The sequence below is a fragment of the Rana temporaria genome, chromosome 2, assembly GCF_905171775.1.
Source record: "Rana temporaria chromosome 2, aRanTem1.1, whole genome shotgun sequence".
In the NCBI taxonomy this organism is placed as follows: Eukaryota; Metazoa; Chordata; class Amphibia; order Anura; family Ranidae; genus Rana; species Rana temporaria.
In genome coordinates, this window is record NC_053490.1 from 407979899 (window position 1) to 407996953 (window position 17055).

General features: G+C 40.8%; 1 protein-coding gene across 2 annotated transcripts in view; it reads right to left on the minus strand.

Annotated features, from left to right (window-relative positions):
• LOC120927460 (steryl-sulfatase-like) overlaps window positions 1-17055 on the minus strand; it is a 298126-nt gene that overhangs the window by 119724 nt on the left and 161347 nt on the right. For both annotated transcript variants that reach the window (XM_040338156.1, XM_040338155.1), the window contains one exon: window positions 7118-7541. In XM_040338156.1, the coding sequence (XP_040194090.1) occupies window positions 7118-7541 (424 nt within the window). The remainder of the gene's footprint in view (window positions 1-7117; window positions 7542-17055) is intronic.

The window sequence follows — 17055 nt, forward strand, 5'->3', positions numbered from 1 at the left end:
GGAATGCTGATGATGACCCCTCAGCCTTGTATTTTTTTAAGGCTTTTTCCTTTTTTCCTTTGCTTTTATATGCATTTTTACATTGGTGTTAAGCCACCCAAGACATCTATTAGCTCTTTTAAATGTTTTTCCCATTGGGATGCAGTGGCTAATACCCTTATTTAATATGCTCCACAAGCAAACCCATTTTTCCTCCTTTCCTGTTCTTTGTTCCTAAGATTTTATTACATTTAATATCTTCTATCAAGGAGCGTAGTTTATGGAAGTCGACTCTTTTGAAATTCAACGTGTTTGTATTCCCCTCATGTTTCTTATTTGTGTGATTTATACTGAAACTAATTGACCTGTGATCGCTGTTTCCTAATTTGCCCCGTATTTCCACATTTGTGATCAGGTCTGCATTGTTGGTAATCACTAGGTCTAGTAACACTTTGTTTTTTGTTATTGGCATTTACGATCTGACCCATGAAATTGTCCTGCAAGACATTTAGGAAATGGCAAGCTTTAGACGAATGTGTGAATCCTTCCGCCCAGTCTATGTCTGAATAATTAAAATCCACCATTATAATGACACTTCCCATCCTTGCCACCATTCCAAACTGTGAACTCCTCCCTTTGGTAGGGGGGCCTATAGCATACTCCCAGTATTATTTTCTCCTTGGTTTCCTCCCTTTGTAGATCTACCCATGAGGATTCCACCTCCTCCCTTGCTCCATGAGTGATGTTGTCCCTCACATTTGCTTGTACATCATTTTTGATATACAGGCATACCCCTCCCCCTTTTTTACCCTCTCTATCTCTATGATATAGGTAATAACCTTGAATGGTTGCCAGCCAATCATCAGAGCTGTTAAGATCAATTACTTCATGATGAGTGTTGCAAATGCTTCATTGTAGATGAGAGCAATGACCTCCAATCAAAGAAATTAGAAGGGGGAGGATTCAGGGTTGAATTCCTGTGGCTAGAGATGACTATTGTATCTGTAGTCTACAAATTTTGCTTCCCTTTTTGCAAAAGGCTAAACAATTTCTGGAAGTTTTTATTTTTCTTCCAAGCAAAACTTTATTTTGAATATTACAAACATATTACTCTAATGCACAAAACCACATTTTAAATTAAAGCTCAAATCCAGGCAGGAATAAAAGACACATGTATTCATCAATAAATGTATATATGTGAATTTGTCCTGGTGTCAGCCTCTTGCAATCTCTGCAGAGCTCAGATTCTAATGCCGCGTACACACCATCACTTTATGTGATGAAAAAAAACGACACTTTCTGTGAAGTAAAAAATGACGTTTTTGAAACTTCAATTTTCAAAGACGAAGTTGCCTACACACCATCGTTTTCTCACAATGTTCTTGCAAAGTGAGGTTACGTTCCACCACGTTTACCATTGAAGCTTGCTTCATAAGTAGCTTCTGGGCATGCGTGGATGAAAAAACGTCTTAGAAAACGACGTTTTTTGCTACACACGGTCAATTTCTGTGAAGTAAAAAGTGCACTTTTGAAAAACGACACATAAAATTGAAGCATGCTTCAATTTTTTTTGGTCGTTTTTTACAAGACATAAAACAACGTTTTCCCCCACACACAGTCAATTAAAGTGACGTTTTTAAAAACGTAATTTTTTTTCATCACATAAAGTGATGGTGTGTACGCGGCATTAAGAGATAACACAAAGAATCAATCAGTTGAGCTGCAATGCAAAATAATAGACTGATAGGAGGAAAGAGTAGAGTGAAAGAGAGATGAGCTCATTATGATTCTGCTGATCTCCTTACACTATCCAGTCACAGGATGGGGGTGGGAATAAAAATTGCAAATTAAAGTGGATGTAAACCCACACTCATCCTTTCTAAACTACTGCCATAATGCTGATCTATAGGTATATGCAGGCCTCTTGCATGTATCCTTACCTGTCAAATGTCTCCACTCTGTCTGTTATAAGAACTGAAAAACTGCAGATTCTGTGGGTGGGTCTGTTGTCTGGAGCTCGGTGGGTGAAGTCGTGATGTCAGTAGACTCCCCGCCCTCCTCTACACTCCCCTTGTCAACTTGTATTTTCTCCTGTGTATTCCTTACACTAAATTTTGCTATGATCACTATCATCCAAACAGTCAAAATCCAGAAAACTAACAACATGACTCCAGAAAGGGAGTGGGGGTGGGAATTCAAAAATAATGTCTGTTTCCAAGCTAGTGCATGAGATATGTAAATAACCTGTCACTCACAGCAAGGGGGCGGAACGGACCAAGGTTTTTCTCTGTTAGTCCGTTTTATCTCACTGAACAATAAAAGAGGATTGCTCATACTGTAGCTGGATTAACTCTGTGTGGCAAGACTGGGCCACAGATGATAGGAAATCTTTTACTCTACATTGTGACAGCAATATATAAAAGAAAAAAATCGGTTTACATCCACTTAAAAGAAAAAATGCAGCACAGAAAAATCTGGTTCTTTCCAGACAGGACTGTGTGGTGTGGCAGAGCTGAGTAAATCACAGGACTGGATAAACAGAAATACAAATACCTTGCCAAGAAAACAACTCTCACATGGTTATCAGGAAAAAAGGGTACTCAGAGAGTAACCATAGGCCGGACTTTAGAGGCATAGAAAACAATGTAGTAGAAAAAATATATAGTATAGTCAAAAGTGTTTAAACATTTGATAGAAATCATACAGAATGTGTCAGGGTCCCAGCGCTGTTGGCCTCTGTGCAGCGCGCAAGCGCAGTAGATCTGCGCTTGGGCACATACCTGGGCGCCTTAGACGTGTGCGCGTGCGCGGTGCGGCGGCCCGGTGCGTGCACGGGCGCACACCTTCTTGGGGCCAATCAGAGGCATGACCGCCCTATTTAAACCAGCTCCTGTCTTTAGACAGGTTGCTGGTTTGTCATCAGCTTGTATGTGTTCCTGTTGCTGCTTCCTTTGTGCTTTTGACCCGGAATTCCTCCCGACTCAGCTCTCTCCCGGAACTTGACCTCGGCTTGCCTCTGACTTCGCTGTTTTCTCCCAACCTTGACCTTTGGCCTGTGACCCGGATCTGCTGCTCTCTCCTGTCCCTGAACCTTGGCTCACTCCCCGGACTTGTCTCAGCCTGTCCCTTGAACTTGAACTTTACCCGCATTCCGACCAGTCTCCATCTGTCTCCTGTCCCTTGCTGCCGCCCTGCAGGATCTGCTGCTGCCTACCACAGTCGCCATCAAGTACTTGAGCCCTGATAGAATGATACAATTTGTACAGTGAGCCCTTGTGAGCCTATGGTTACTCTCTGAGTATCCTTTTTTCTTGTTTCCTCTCTAAATTTACGGATGTGGCAATGTGAGTGCCTTCCTTTCTCATTTCTCACATGGTTATATTATCTGTGTATTTAGCTGTTTGTCTGAAGTTTGTCTTCAAATCAAAAATGTATTCTTTTTTTTATGGCCTACGTAAGTTTTGCTTTGTTTGAAGTATATATTGTATATGGCATCACATGTCTGAAAATGACTTGTAATTTTATGTTTTATATCAAAACATTTCATTTAAATGCTTCAGTATTAAAAATATGATTAGTCAGTCTATCCATAGCCCATGAGCTTTAATAGCCTCTCATAACTGGAAAATAAAGCCCTTTGACTTTGAGTAAAACACCTCTTTCAGCTGAACAAGTGCAAACTACATGCTTTGCTAATTTCTAAAGGTTAAGCATGGCATTTCCTGACCTTTATGAAAATTGAAGTGCCTGCAAATTAGGCCATTTATTTGGAAGACTTAAGCAACGAAGGTATTAAAATTTAAAGTACATTAATTACTATCCATTCACATTTTATACTATTGTAAAACTCCTAGTGAGTAAATTAATGGATGGAACATGGTAAGGCAATTACACCAGTCCAACCCCTGTCAATCAAGATTTTTTTCTGCTATTTAATAATTTTATTCACATGCAGTGCAAAATATTTGCACTTTTTTTTTCTAAATATGTATTCCAAGTTTGAAGTTTGAGCAGCTTAAGAAATGTGTATTGATTTCTTTTTCTTCTCTGTGCGACAGCAGAAAGAAAACCAAAAAAAAACCTTTAATCTATTTACAATTAACAGGCAGAGAAAATTGCTCATTTAATTCCAGTGGTCATTGAGCTGTGTGAATCTTCATCAGGGTTGTACAGACTGATGTCTCTGTACATTGCTTTGCTTATTTGTTTGATAACGTAAATGATAATGAAAAAATAAACTGTCTGCTCTTGAAAGCAAATTGAATTGATAAATCTAAGAGGTGACCTATTTATAAAAGCTTGAATAAATAAAAGTTTGAATCTCTGCAACATTTTTAGGTCCAAGCTAATCATATTTGCATACAAATTACAACAAGATATGGTAGATTTATTAAAATACATTCAAATATCGACCAAATATGACTTCTAATCCTAATGGGTGATAGTTTGTTGTTATTTTAATTTAAAATGTGTATATTTATATTCATTAAAGCCCATATGTGTAACTTTATTTCAGCAGACTATACAAATAAAGCATGCACCTATTAAAATGTAAATATACTTAAAGTGGAGTTCCACCCTCAAAAAAAGTTTTTCTTAAGTCAGCATCTACGAACACTGTAGCTTCTGACTTTTAATAAGGGCACTTACCTGTCCAGGGAGCCCGCAATGTCAGCTCCCCGAGGTGGATCCGTCCATTGGATCAGGTGCAGGTGCCGCAATTGTAATTAAGAAAAACTGGAAGTGGAGCCTTCAGGCTTCACAGCCGGTTTGCTACTGCGCATGCGCAAGTCGTGTATCGCTTTCTGAATGGCCCCGTCATCTTTTGGGACACACACAGGTCCCAGAAGGCAGCAGGTGGGGGGGCAAGGAGGAAAGGGAGAGCCAGAAGAGGAAATTACGTCCCTCCCCACGGTGAGGCTGGGATGAAAGTTCTCCTTTTTACTACTAAGGTAAAAAAAATGTATATCCAAAAACGAGGGGTGGATGGGTGGTCTTTCATTTAAGACCAAGTAGTAAAGTTGGGTGGAACTTTGCTTTAAGGTGATTGAAAAGTTAAAAAATGCCAATAAAAAAAATTAAATAACAAACATTTCATACTTACCTGCTCTGTGCAATGGATCCTCCTCTTCTTGGGTCCCACTCCTGTGCTCTTGGCTCCTCCTCTTTTTCCAGGTTCCACAATAATAAGCACCTTCCTATGATGGCACATGTGCAAGCTCGATCCTGAGCTGGGCTGTGTGCATCTACTGACACACACGACTCAGCCCTGCCCCTCTCTCCCTCTTTACTCCTCCCTCCAAAGGCTACAGCTGCTGCCTCCATATCCAGTGAGGAGAGAGAGAGGCGCTGCAGAGGGCTGACAATCGTTTTTTTTTTTTTTACCCCAGTGCAGAGAATGCATTAAGATAAAAAAAAACCTTCAACGTGTACAACCACTTTAATAGACTACACTTACTTACCCCTGCCTAGTTTTTAGACATGTTCACACTGAAATATTTTGTTTCGGAATTTCGTTTTCATCCAAAAAATACATTTATTTAGTTACTCCTGAAATTCGTTTTTTTTTTTTTTGTTTTTCGTTAAAAAAATGCATTAGTCTGAAAATCCAAATTAATTAAGGTCGAATCTGTCATTGAAGGCTTATGGTGTCTGTCGAATGTTCTAAGAAGATTCGACGGAATCTTAAAAAAAAAAAAAAAAAGAAGATTTGATGGAATCTTTAAAAAAAAAAGAAGATTCGACGGAGCAACGAAACTGTACGACACCGCAATCATACATTTCCGGTCGAATGTTCCGCCTACAAGCTATAGAAGAATTCTAATGTTGTATGACTTATAATAATTATAGTTATTAAATTATTATTACTAGTCAACCAACATTAGAATTCTTCTATAGCCTAAGGGCAGAGCATTTCACCATAAATGTCCGCTTGCTGCGATCGTATGTTTTTAGCTACTTCGTCAAATCTTCATGTCTCTATAATGTCGAATCTTTTCTCTCTATGTCGAATCTTTTCTCTCTATGTTGAATCTTTTCTCTCTATGTCGACTCTTCTTCATGTCTCTATAATGTCGAATCTTTTCTCCTCAAGTCAAATCTTTTTTCTTTATGTAGAATAATATTGGACTAATAGAGTTAAGGTTAGGCACATTCGACCGCAACGAAAACGAAAATAAAGCATTTGTTTATGTCTGATCTTTCGGTTTTCGTTTTCGTTTGTTAAAACGATAACGAAAATACCTGAAATTCATATGAAAATGCATTCGGACGGAAACGAATGCACATGTCTACTAGTTTTCTTGATCTAAACTTCTCAACTCCCCACCAGTGCTTGTGTAGGGTTTGCTATGGATGTTTACTGCCCAGCCTGTGGTGAAGAAGATTTCAGCTTTGAAGAAAGCTGCGGCTGTTCTGCTCAAATAAGTTAGAATAGGGGGGGGCAGTTAAAGTCAAGAGGGCTAGGGAAGGAGAGTAAGTACTTTTTATTAAGGTACACTTACCCTATGAAGAGAAATGTCACTTTAAAGTTCAAACATTTTCCTTCTAGGTATGCATAGAGTAGGGAAGGGTCACTACCTCTGATAGGTTATCATTGCTGTCTAGGTAACAATTGAAAAGACTTCCCCACACTTGCTTCCCTAGACGTAGATAAGAACTTTTAAAGATTTCTCTCCTCAAAGAGAGGCAATCTCACCTTTTACAGCTGCAATCACAATAGGTGAAGCCATTTGGAGAATTCCCCCCTACTCATGTTTTACATTGATCTAACCATTCACTTTTGAACTCAGTAGGTTCAACAAACTCTGTAGCAGACCCCAAGTAGAAAATAAAAGGTTAATGATTATAATCCCACCCTGGCTGTTTATATATTTCTTTAATTTTAGTAGGTATGTATCTTCTTACTAGTATTTACAGATCTGCCCTCCATCATGTTTTTTTTTCTATCTGGCTCAGCTTTAGGCCCATGCAATGATGTAGGAAATATATAGGGACATCAGTTTGGTCCTTTTGCTGTAATTCCATTTCTGCCTATGGCAATCATTTTTCTACTAGATCTCAACATGTACATCCACATATTACACATATATAAAATGTCAAGTGATATTTGTATTAAAAAAATATTAGTTAATCTTACCTGGATATAAACCTCATAGCCTCTTTCGTTAATTTTTGTGTAAGGTTTTCATATAATAACGGTTGCTGGATAATCTGGTAGTTTTTCATCAAAAAACAATTGAAGTAACGGAAGTTCCAAAAGTAGAAAATCAAGGGACCCATAAAGATAATGATGCACAAAAGAAAGTAGAAGAAGAGTCTCCAGGGTGTTTTAACATGTCCAGTGTAGTTAAGAAAAATAAGGGTTACCAAGGTAAGGCAAGCAATTGCACACAATTTTTTTATGATTTCGACTAGTCCAGTGACAAAAACACTTCCATTCCCTGGTATGCAGTCCCGCAAATGTGTTGTTGTTGTTCCATAAAAATAATCAAATCCATGATTTAGTGGGTGGTGATGAAAATCATTGTTTCTCTCCTTATTCAGTCCAAGATGCCATTTTCCTACAGGTAAACATGGAAACAAACATATGTAATTACCATGCCTACTTACTATGTACAAATACAATATTTCTTTATTTAAGATTTACTTTTTCTAGAAGCTGCCACTATCAATAAAGTGGATGTAAACCTGGAATACACAGGAGTACACAGGAGAAAATGCATGTTGACAAGGGGATTGTAGAGGTGGGCAGGGAGTCTACTGACATCACAATGCCGCCCACCGAGCTCCAGACAACAGACCCACTCACAGAATCTGCAGTTTTTTAGTTCTTATAACAGACAGAGGGGAGACATTTGACAGGTAAGGATACATGCAGGAGGCATTTATATCCTTATAGATCAGCACTATGGCAGTAGTTTAGAAAGGATGAGAGTGGGTTTACATCCACTTTCAGGCCCCGTACTCACGACCAAACATGTCTGCTGAAACATGTTCGTTCGTGTGTAGGCAGTAACGTACAGAATTCCAGCAAACAATCGTCGGCCAGACCGTTTTCCAACGAACAACTGTTTCCTGGTCTTGCTTTAAAACAGTCTGCTGGAATCGTGTCCGTCAGACATGTTCGGTCGTCTGTACACAAAAGCAGCGTACAAAAACCCCGCGCATGCTCAGTCCAAATGAGGAGACGGGAGCGCTCGTTCAGGTAAAACTCGCGTTTGTTTGGGATATGGCACATTCGTCATTAGAAACCTTTTATTCTAGCAAGAGAACAATGTCTTAAAAAGGCGCACTAAACCACATTTTCAAGCCTCGTTTTATTAATTCTTCTCTTGCTAGAATAACCCCGTTCTCTTGCTGATGCAATTTCAATAGAGTTGTCCCATACTGAAATGTCACATTTCTTGCTTGTGATGTAATCCTTTAATAATGTTTTCTATGCCAGACGTGTGTTTTGGTTGGTGGTCCTCCATAATTTATAGTAGTCATTTTTGTAAAGGAATGTGCATTTTTTTTTTTTTTTTTGTTGTTTCTAGTTATGTCACCATTTAAAATATTATTTTTTTACATGTTTTTTTCATTTTTTTTTTTTTTTTTTTTTTTTTTTGGTGTTTCATTAGAGAATATTAAACCATGTTGGCACACCAAATGTCCCCCCCCCAAGGAGTGTGTCCTTTGTAAATTACCCATTGTATATTTTTTAAAGGTTTGCTGCCTAATAATCCCCACAGTATAACAAACAATAGACATGTTTTCAAATGAAAGCAAAAAGCCTTTTATTCAGGCAAATGTCATCACAAAAAATAAAAAGAACGGCAGCACTAGAATAGATAGCAAACTATATGCAAACTTGCATTTCCAACATGGTGAAGGATAAACTTCCAAGCCTCAGGAGCCAAACACAAAAATATGAAGCAGCAGCACACAAACAAAGGAACCCAAACTGTGGTAGTACAAACAAGATGTCCTTTATGTGGAAGGAAATGGAAGGCAGAAAATCAACGTTTCCTCCTCTTTCCAGCCTTCCCTCCAGGCAGCCTTCCAGCGGATCGAACACGGGGTCTTGCAGGTGGGGTTGATGTGGCAGCAGGAGGATGGTGTTCCGCAAGCCGGGCCGGGTCACATAGCCCAGTGTCTGGGGTCAGCAGGCCCCTCTGCATCCACCAAAGGACCTGGTTCATCAGGGCCTTTGCCAGTCTTCTCTGGTCCTCCTCCCCTTCATTTAAATCATGGGCCAATGAGGCACTGAAGGCCTCTGTGGGGTTGAGGGGGGCCCTCATGATGGCGCTTGCCTCCTGGATCATGCGGAGGCTTGCCTCCTCCACAGGCCTCAACTGCCTCCTTCGGCCTGATGGCCTCACCTGGGGGGGAGAAGACTGGCTGGTGGTGGTTCTCCTGGCCGGGTGGACCTGCTGCAGGCCACTGGGCCCAGCCTCCTCCTGGCTGCCACTGACCCCGGCCTCCTCCTGGCTGCCACTGACCCCGGCCTCCTCCTGGCTGCCACTGACCCCGGCCTCCTCCTGGCTGACAGACACCTGAGGATCTGCCACCTCCTGGCTGATCTCTTCTTCCTGTGTGGAAAAAAAAGGACATTTTTTACAATTTCGCTAAATAAAACCACACTCATTTTCATGTTTTTCGTTTAGTATTTTCTGTTCATTATTACTTGAATACACTCTACTTCTGACCCCTGCAGTTGTCATCTCTGACACCTATTTGTCTGAACACCTTTTTTTTTGCTTTTTCCCAGCTTGGTTTTTTTTTTACAATATCTAATCATTAATCCACCAAGAATTATTTACGCCAGAAATATAGAGGAAACTACTATACCTCCTCATCGAAGGGTGGCAGATCTGCATCTCTGTCAGCCAGGCCCTCTTCCTCCGACTCTGCAGGGCTGTGGTCATCTGGGGAAGGTCCGCTGGAAGGTAGCATGGAGGAAAGGTTGGAAGAAAGACTGGACATCGTTTTCCTGCCTTCCATTTCGTCCCGCAAAAAAGCCATCTGTTTATAATACCACAGTTTGGGTTCCTTTGCTTGTCTTGCTGCTGCTCCCGATTTTTTGCTTTTATTAGCTTTGTATGCTCTCCTGTATGTGCTTCTGAGGTTGGCAAGTTTATCCTTCACCATGTTGGCAGTGCATCCTGGCACCCAAGTTTGCATATAATTTGCTAGCTCTTCTAGTGCTGCCGCTCGTACCTCTTTATTGCAATATAAAGAGTGCTTGGAATTCCACAGGATGGGCGTCTCCTGATATTTTTGGAGTAAGGCCTCTATAGATTCCTTGCTTTGTAGGAGGTCCATTGTAATTTTTCCTAAATTATATTTCTTTTTGAGTCTAGATTACAAAAACATAAACCACAGAAAAATAAATATTCCAAAGGATCAGCGTTGACCTTGATCTAATATGTGTCTTCAAATTTATTACCTATATCTAATTACAAACACAGTCTCTCTTGTTTAAACAATGATTGGCAGCTCGGCCGCATTGCTTGTACCAAACATTGATTTGCTAGATGCAGAGCCATTGTTCACATTGCAGTAAATATTTTAAATATAGAAAAATAAACAATGCTTACAAATGACAGTTTTCATCTAGGCACTCTTTCATGTGTAAATCTCATGCCCCTGACAATGGATGACATAAAAGACACTTCCTAATGACCTCTGTACAACCAACACTTGAACAATACTTTGCCTGATCTGAATACACCATTCAAAAACTTGTCAATGAGGTACAGCATTGTTCACATCTCTATTTTGTGAGGTGTCCAAAAGTATTTGGAAACCAAAATAACATTGTGGTACCCCATAGACAGAATAGCTTAAAAAGGGTGCAACCAACAGCCCAAACCCCCATCCCATGTGTCTACATTTTCAAGGCCTCTGCTGATCACATTTTTAATTTCCTTACCTTCCTGTCTCTCGCTCCTCGTTTCTCACGCTCGCCTAATTACCGCGTAAGATGCGTAATCACGGCGTAAACCTTTTAAACACTCCGCGTATTTATTAAACCCCGCCCTCGTCACCTTTGCGAGGCCCCTAATCAATGAGTTTAGGAAATATGGCGTTAACTGTGTATGTTCTGGATGCGCTCGAAGATTCTCCGCGTAACCGACGTAAACACGTTGTTTGCATTCTCTACACTCCGCGTATGTATTAAACGCCGCCCTCTTCTCCGCCCATGGCGTAAGAATTCATCTTTTCCACGCCCATAATCTCTGTGGGAAAGGAAAGATGGCGATGTCACACGAGCGGGCACGATGCTCTCATGCCACAAGTGAAGGGACAGAGGCAGGGACGTCCCGATCAAGGCAAAGAAGATATAAAGCCACTAATATGCGGTTCCAGGAAATGGTGGAGTTAGTTTACATCATGCGAAAGAAGGACTATGATGGTGAATTAGGGCCATACAAGACCCCTAACCGCCGAAAGGCACATATTATGGACAAGGTGGCGAGGAGAATGCAGAGGATGTTTGGGATCACCAGGTCCAAGGAACAGCTGAGGAAACGATGGTCAGACTTAAAATTGAGGGAGCCACATCAGATGAAGAAAATACTTAAAATTCTGCGTAAAAGTAAGTAAATATATATTGGGGTTGGGGGGGGGGGTGATTGTCTGCAATAATGTGTTGCCATGTATATTTCACCATCTGCCTCCTTGGCCTGCTTGTAATTTTAAAGACATGTTGTCATTTATTTTTTAGGACATAAATAACTACATATTTACAAATAGTGTTCTTAGTAAACAACGTAACATCACATAGTTTCTCAGAAAGGCTCGGTTATTCCAGGAACAACACACCTGGACATGGCTCACTGGCCAAAAACTTTGTTTGTAAACATTGTGTAAAAGCTAGTTCTAGAAAAAAAAAGTATGAGAATGGGAAAGGCAAACAGGATTCATTCTAAAAACAGTGGTAATAAAGCAGATGTTTTCACATCTGCAATGCAGAGCACCTGTGTCTCCCCAAATCAAAAATGGGTTTTGGTAGGGTCTCCCAGAAATACAGTTTAGGGGGGACATCCATGTGTGTCACTTTGCTAAAAAGGGGCAGGATCAGAGCTTGCCATATAGAAGTAATTGCAAAATGTAGGTTTGGTGAAAGATAAAAGTAACTAAATGAAAGCATCTTCTAAGCAATGTGTGCGATTTATGCTCTCCAATATCTGTGTGCTGATGAGTCTACATTTTTTTTGGTTTATTTCAGGGGAAAGAAGTCGCCAGCATTTGGAGGAGGCAGAGAGGGCCAGACAAGGCCAAAATCTGCCATCTCAACATGTGGAGGAGGAGGAGGATGTGGAAGGAGAAGAGGATGTGGAAGGAGAAGAGGATGTGGAAGGAGAAGAGGATGTGGAAGGAGAAGAGGATGTGGAAGGAGAAGAGGATGTGGAAGGAGAGGAGGATGTGGAAGGAGAGGAGGAAGGAAGAAAGGAGGAAGGAAGAGAGGAGGAAGAAGTAATTTTGGACTTAGAAGTTATAGCAGATGAAGGGCAAGTGGCGGAAGAACAATTTGGCGAATTGAAAGAAGGTGGATTGATGGATGAAGGAGGAGTCCAAGATGATGGGGAAGTGGTGGAAGAAGGAGGAGTGATAGAAGATGATGGGGAGGTGGTGGAAGAAGGAGGAGTGATAGAAGATGTCGAAGAGGTGGAAAGGAGAAGCCCATCAGGTCAGTGTCACCCTAGCTTGATTCAAAAAAACATATGTAGATAGGCCTCATCGAAAAATAATGTTGTAAATGCCATTTTTAATTTTTTTTTTAGGGGAGGAGGATGGTGTGCCAATATTTTCACGTGCAAGTGCTGCTATAATTATTCAGCAGGTAATGGAGTGCAGCACTGAAATGCACAATATGCGTGAAAGGATGTTTCTCATGGAACAGAATGTAACAAATGTCCTTTTGGAATGCAGCACGGAAATGGACAATATGCGGCAAAGAATGATGGTCATCGAATCTAATTTTAAAAACATTATTGACATGATGGGCCGTGTCAAAGACTGAAACACCCCCCGCCCATCCCCCGCCCCCACAAACATTTTCACAGTTTGAATAATGAATACGCCAAAATTTGAAGATACACACACAGTGTGCCAACATGTGCTATCTGCCATCACAGAATATCTAATGTCTGTGCTTTGTGGGTCCAACCCCCTCCTCCATCCTCAAGTAGTTGAGAGGAAGGGTTTGCTCCCACAGAACACAGACATTGATCACCCATGATGTCAGATAGCACATGTGGCCATTTGTCTGTTGAACCAATGACATTTGGCGAGTTTGCACTGAATGTGTGTATCTTCCAATTTTGGCGTGTTCCAGTGTGAAAGCACACCATGACTGACTGCTGTTGTGAGTTTTTATATTTTTGGAATTGGATTTTGTTACTTTTTGACCATGTTGAACATTTTGGGATACTATAAAGTTTAGACCATAAAGAATAAACAACGCCAAAAAATTTAAAATATATATATATAGAATTATAAATCTCTCTAATCACTGAATTTAGTGAAGTAGAGATTTGACTCCAAAATCTCACCTAAAAATTTACTTTTAGAAAAACACACCAAAAAAAAAAAAATGGTTAAAAAATTATTGTTTTTTGTGCATTAAAAATATGCACAAAAAAAAAAATTAAGGCGGTAAACACCCCACCAAAAATAATCTCTATATATATATATATATATATATATATATGTAAACAATAAATCTAACTATATTTGATAAAAAAAAAAGTGAACTTGTTAATAAATGTATAATCTGCATAATATTTTTGGTTGAATTACCTGAAAAAAAAAAAATTTTCAAAAAATTTTGTAGACTCCTAAGTACAAAAGCAGGGAGTAATGAAAAAACTATAAAATAATTTTTGGGGTCATGAACAAGCAAAAATTAAAATACTTGACCTCAAAATTTACAAATGGAGTTGCTTCTTATTTCTAGACTCAATACCCTGTTTGTAGATGAGTGAATACTGTGCAAAATGTGGTTAGTTACTAAAAGTGGAGAAATCAATTATGCATTACAATTGAAGAAGTTAGTTAGAGAACCAGGAAGACAGAAAAAGAGAAAAAGCATTAATGACAAACAACTGTATAAAGTCCAATGGTCTAATTATTTATTATTTTTTAGAATATTCCTTTCTTTGGGGGCCGAATTAGAAAGAAATATGATCTGGCATAGCAATGGCCCCCCGACCCATGAAGTACTCAACATATTTGTCGCGTACCTCACGAGCTGATTGGGGGGCCAAGCCAGCGCGACCAGTGTCCAGCCCGGGAAGGGGATCTGAGGGTAGTCTTGCCTCAGAACCGATGTCGGGTAGGTACGTCTGGGAGTGCCTGCGTAAAAAGTTGTGCAAAATGCAGCAGGCAAATACAACGGTGTCCAATTTATATTCCGCCAGATGTATCGATGTCCTGAACAGGCGGAACCGGTTGGTGAGTATCCCAAAGGCATTCTCGACTACCCTCCGAGCCCTGCCCAACCGAAAATTAAACACACTCCTCTCTGAGGTGAGGGTCCTCTGGGGAAAAGGCCGCATGAGGTGAGGACCAAGCCCGAAAGCCTCGTCCGCTAGGAACACAAACGGAAGTCCTTCCACATTATCTTCATCTGGTGGCAATGCCAGACCACCAGCTTGGAGACGATCATAGAAATCAGTCCGTGCGAACACTCCCCCATCAGACATCCGGCCGTTCTTCCCCACGTCCACATATAGAAACTCATACTGTGCCGATACCACCGCCATCAACACAATACTATGATAACCCTTGTAATTATAATAGTAGGACCCCGAGCAGGGTGGGGGCACAATGCGGACGTGTTTCCCATCTATTGCTCCACCGCAGTTTGGAAAATCCCACCGCTGGGCAAATTGGGAAGCCACAGACTGCCATTCCTGTGGTGTGGAGGGTAGCTGTGGGGACAAACAAAAATAGAGATTTAGTACTTTGTAACAAAAACATCCTACAAGCATCCTTGTGACAGTTCACAGTATTAAAATTGCATTAGAAAAATGTGCATGGAGAATTTGGGAAATAAAATATATAGGGCCACTTCATTAAGAGACTCCACAGCCCTCTGATGGGGACAATAAAAGTTTGAAGGGGGGGGGGGGACACAAAAACCAAAAAGTCCTGTTTGAAAAAATGGCAAGGTGGGTTTGTCCCTAGGATAGCATGCTGGACAGGTTAATATTGGGTAAGGGACAAATATGCAGGTAGGCCAAGAATAAAACATGTAAAGCTTATATCAACATGCATAGGGAGAAAAGGTAACGTTAGTTAAACACACAGCATATCTGGGAAAATAAAAATAAAGTTAGTTGGCCACATTATTAGAGCCAGGAAACTTACCTTAATATACTCCTCATGCATAACTTTGATGATGGCAGCACACGTGTCCGGTATGATGACCCCAAGCGCCTGCGGAGAGATGCCTGTCGAGAACTTGAGGTCCTGCAGGCTCCTCCCAGTCGCCAGGTACCGCAACGTGGCAATAAGCCTCTGCTCGGCCGTGATGGCTTGGCGCATCACAGTGTCCTGCCTCGTGATATAGGGGGACAGAAGTTCCAGCAGACTGTTGAATACGGGGTCCGTCATGCGGAGAAAATTCCTAAAGTCATTAGGATTATTCTCCTGGAGTTCCCTAAGCAGAGGCATATGTGAGAACTGGTCACGCTGGCGCAACCAATTCTTGGTCCAGAAACGCCTCCGCCCCCTGTTTCTGGCCAAAGTACTGGACAAATGAACATATCCAGCAGCCATCCCATAAACAGCACCAACTCGCGAAAATTGACGCTGCTGCTCCATCATGGCTTCAAACCGGCCGGCTGGTCAGTCAAGAACACACTGAAACAGAAAGCACTCGCAAATCCAGCACTACCTGCGACAAACGCGTGACAAACAGATACGAGCGCACAGGATGCAACTGCTAAAGCAGAAACAACCTGCTTGCCTATAGCCGAATGACAACTACGTTACCGCAAGCACACGCACTGAACCCGTGAATACACGCTGTCAAAGCCTGGAGACCGAGAAGCGCGAATCAGCTCTAACCAAACCTTCACTAACACGAGCAAACCCGTAACTAGCAAAAGAGGAACAGAGGGCGGCGCCATTAACTTTGGTCTTCCCCTTTATAGTGACGTCGTACGTAGTTTACGTGCACGCGTTCCGGTACGACGGGAATTTGGTCCGCTGGTGTGTACACGCCAGCGGAACAAAACACAAATCAGCCTTGTACGCCGGAAACTGTCGGGCAGACAGTTTCCAGCGCACAGATCCGGTCGTGAGTACAAGGCCTCAGGCTGGGTGTAGAGAGGACTATTTTTATTCCTGTCTGACAAAACAACAGTCACTTCATTTTATGTACAAATACCATTATTAACAATTTATAAAATGGAAATCATCAAACACGATAGTTTGTCATCATGACTGAAAACAGATAGACAAGAGCTGTTATCAATGAGAATGACTGCTTATCATTAAAAAATCTAAATGTCTATTACAGTATGAGCACAACTTTTAAGGAGTCATCATGTTCTAGTTATCAGGTCAGTACACTGATGAAACTGAAAACAGAGGTATTTTTTTCACATCAAATAGCAAAGCAACATTTAATTTCAAATGATCTACTGCATGATATTTTTTTTCTTTCATATGAAAGTAATGTTAAAGTGTATCTATACTAAGACTAGAAATGGAGCAAATAAGGTATATTCATTGTTATGCCACGTACACACGATCGAACATTCTGACAACAAAACCGTGGATTTTTTTCCAACGCAATGTTGGCTCAAACTTGTGTTGCATACACAGGGTCACACAAATGTTGTCGGAAATTCCAAACATCAAGAACGCAGTGACGTACAACACGTAAGACGAGCCGAGAAAAATTAAGTTCAATGGGCAGTGTGGCTCTTCTGCTTGATTCTGAGCATGCATGGATTTTTGTGCGGCGGAATTGGCTACACACGATCAGAATTTCAACAAACAAAAAAAAAATTGAGAACCACCTCTTAAACTTTTGTTGTCGGAAATTCCGACAGTAAATGTTCGATGACAATGTTT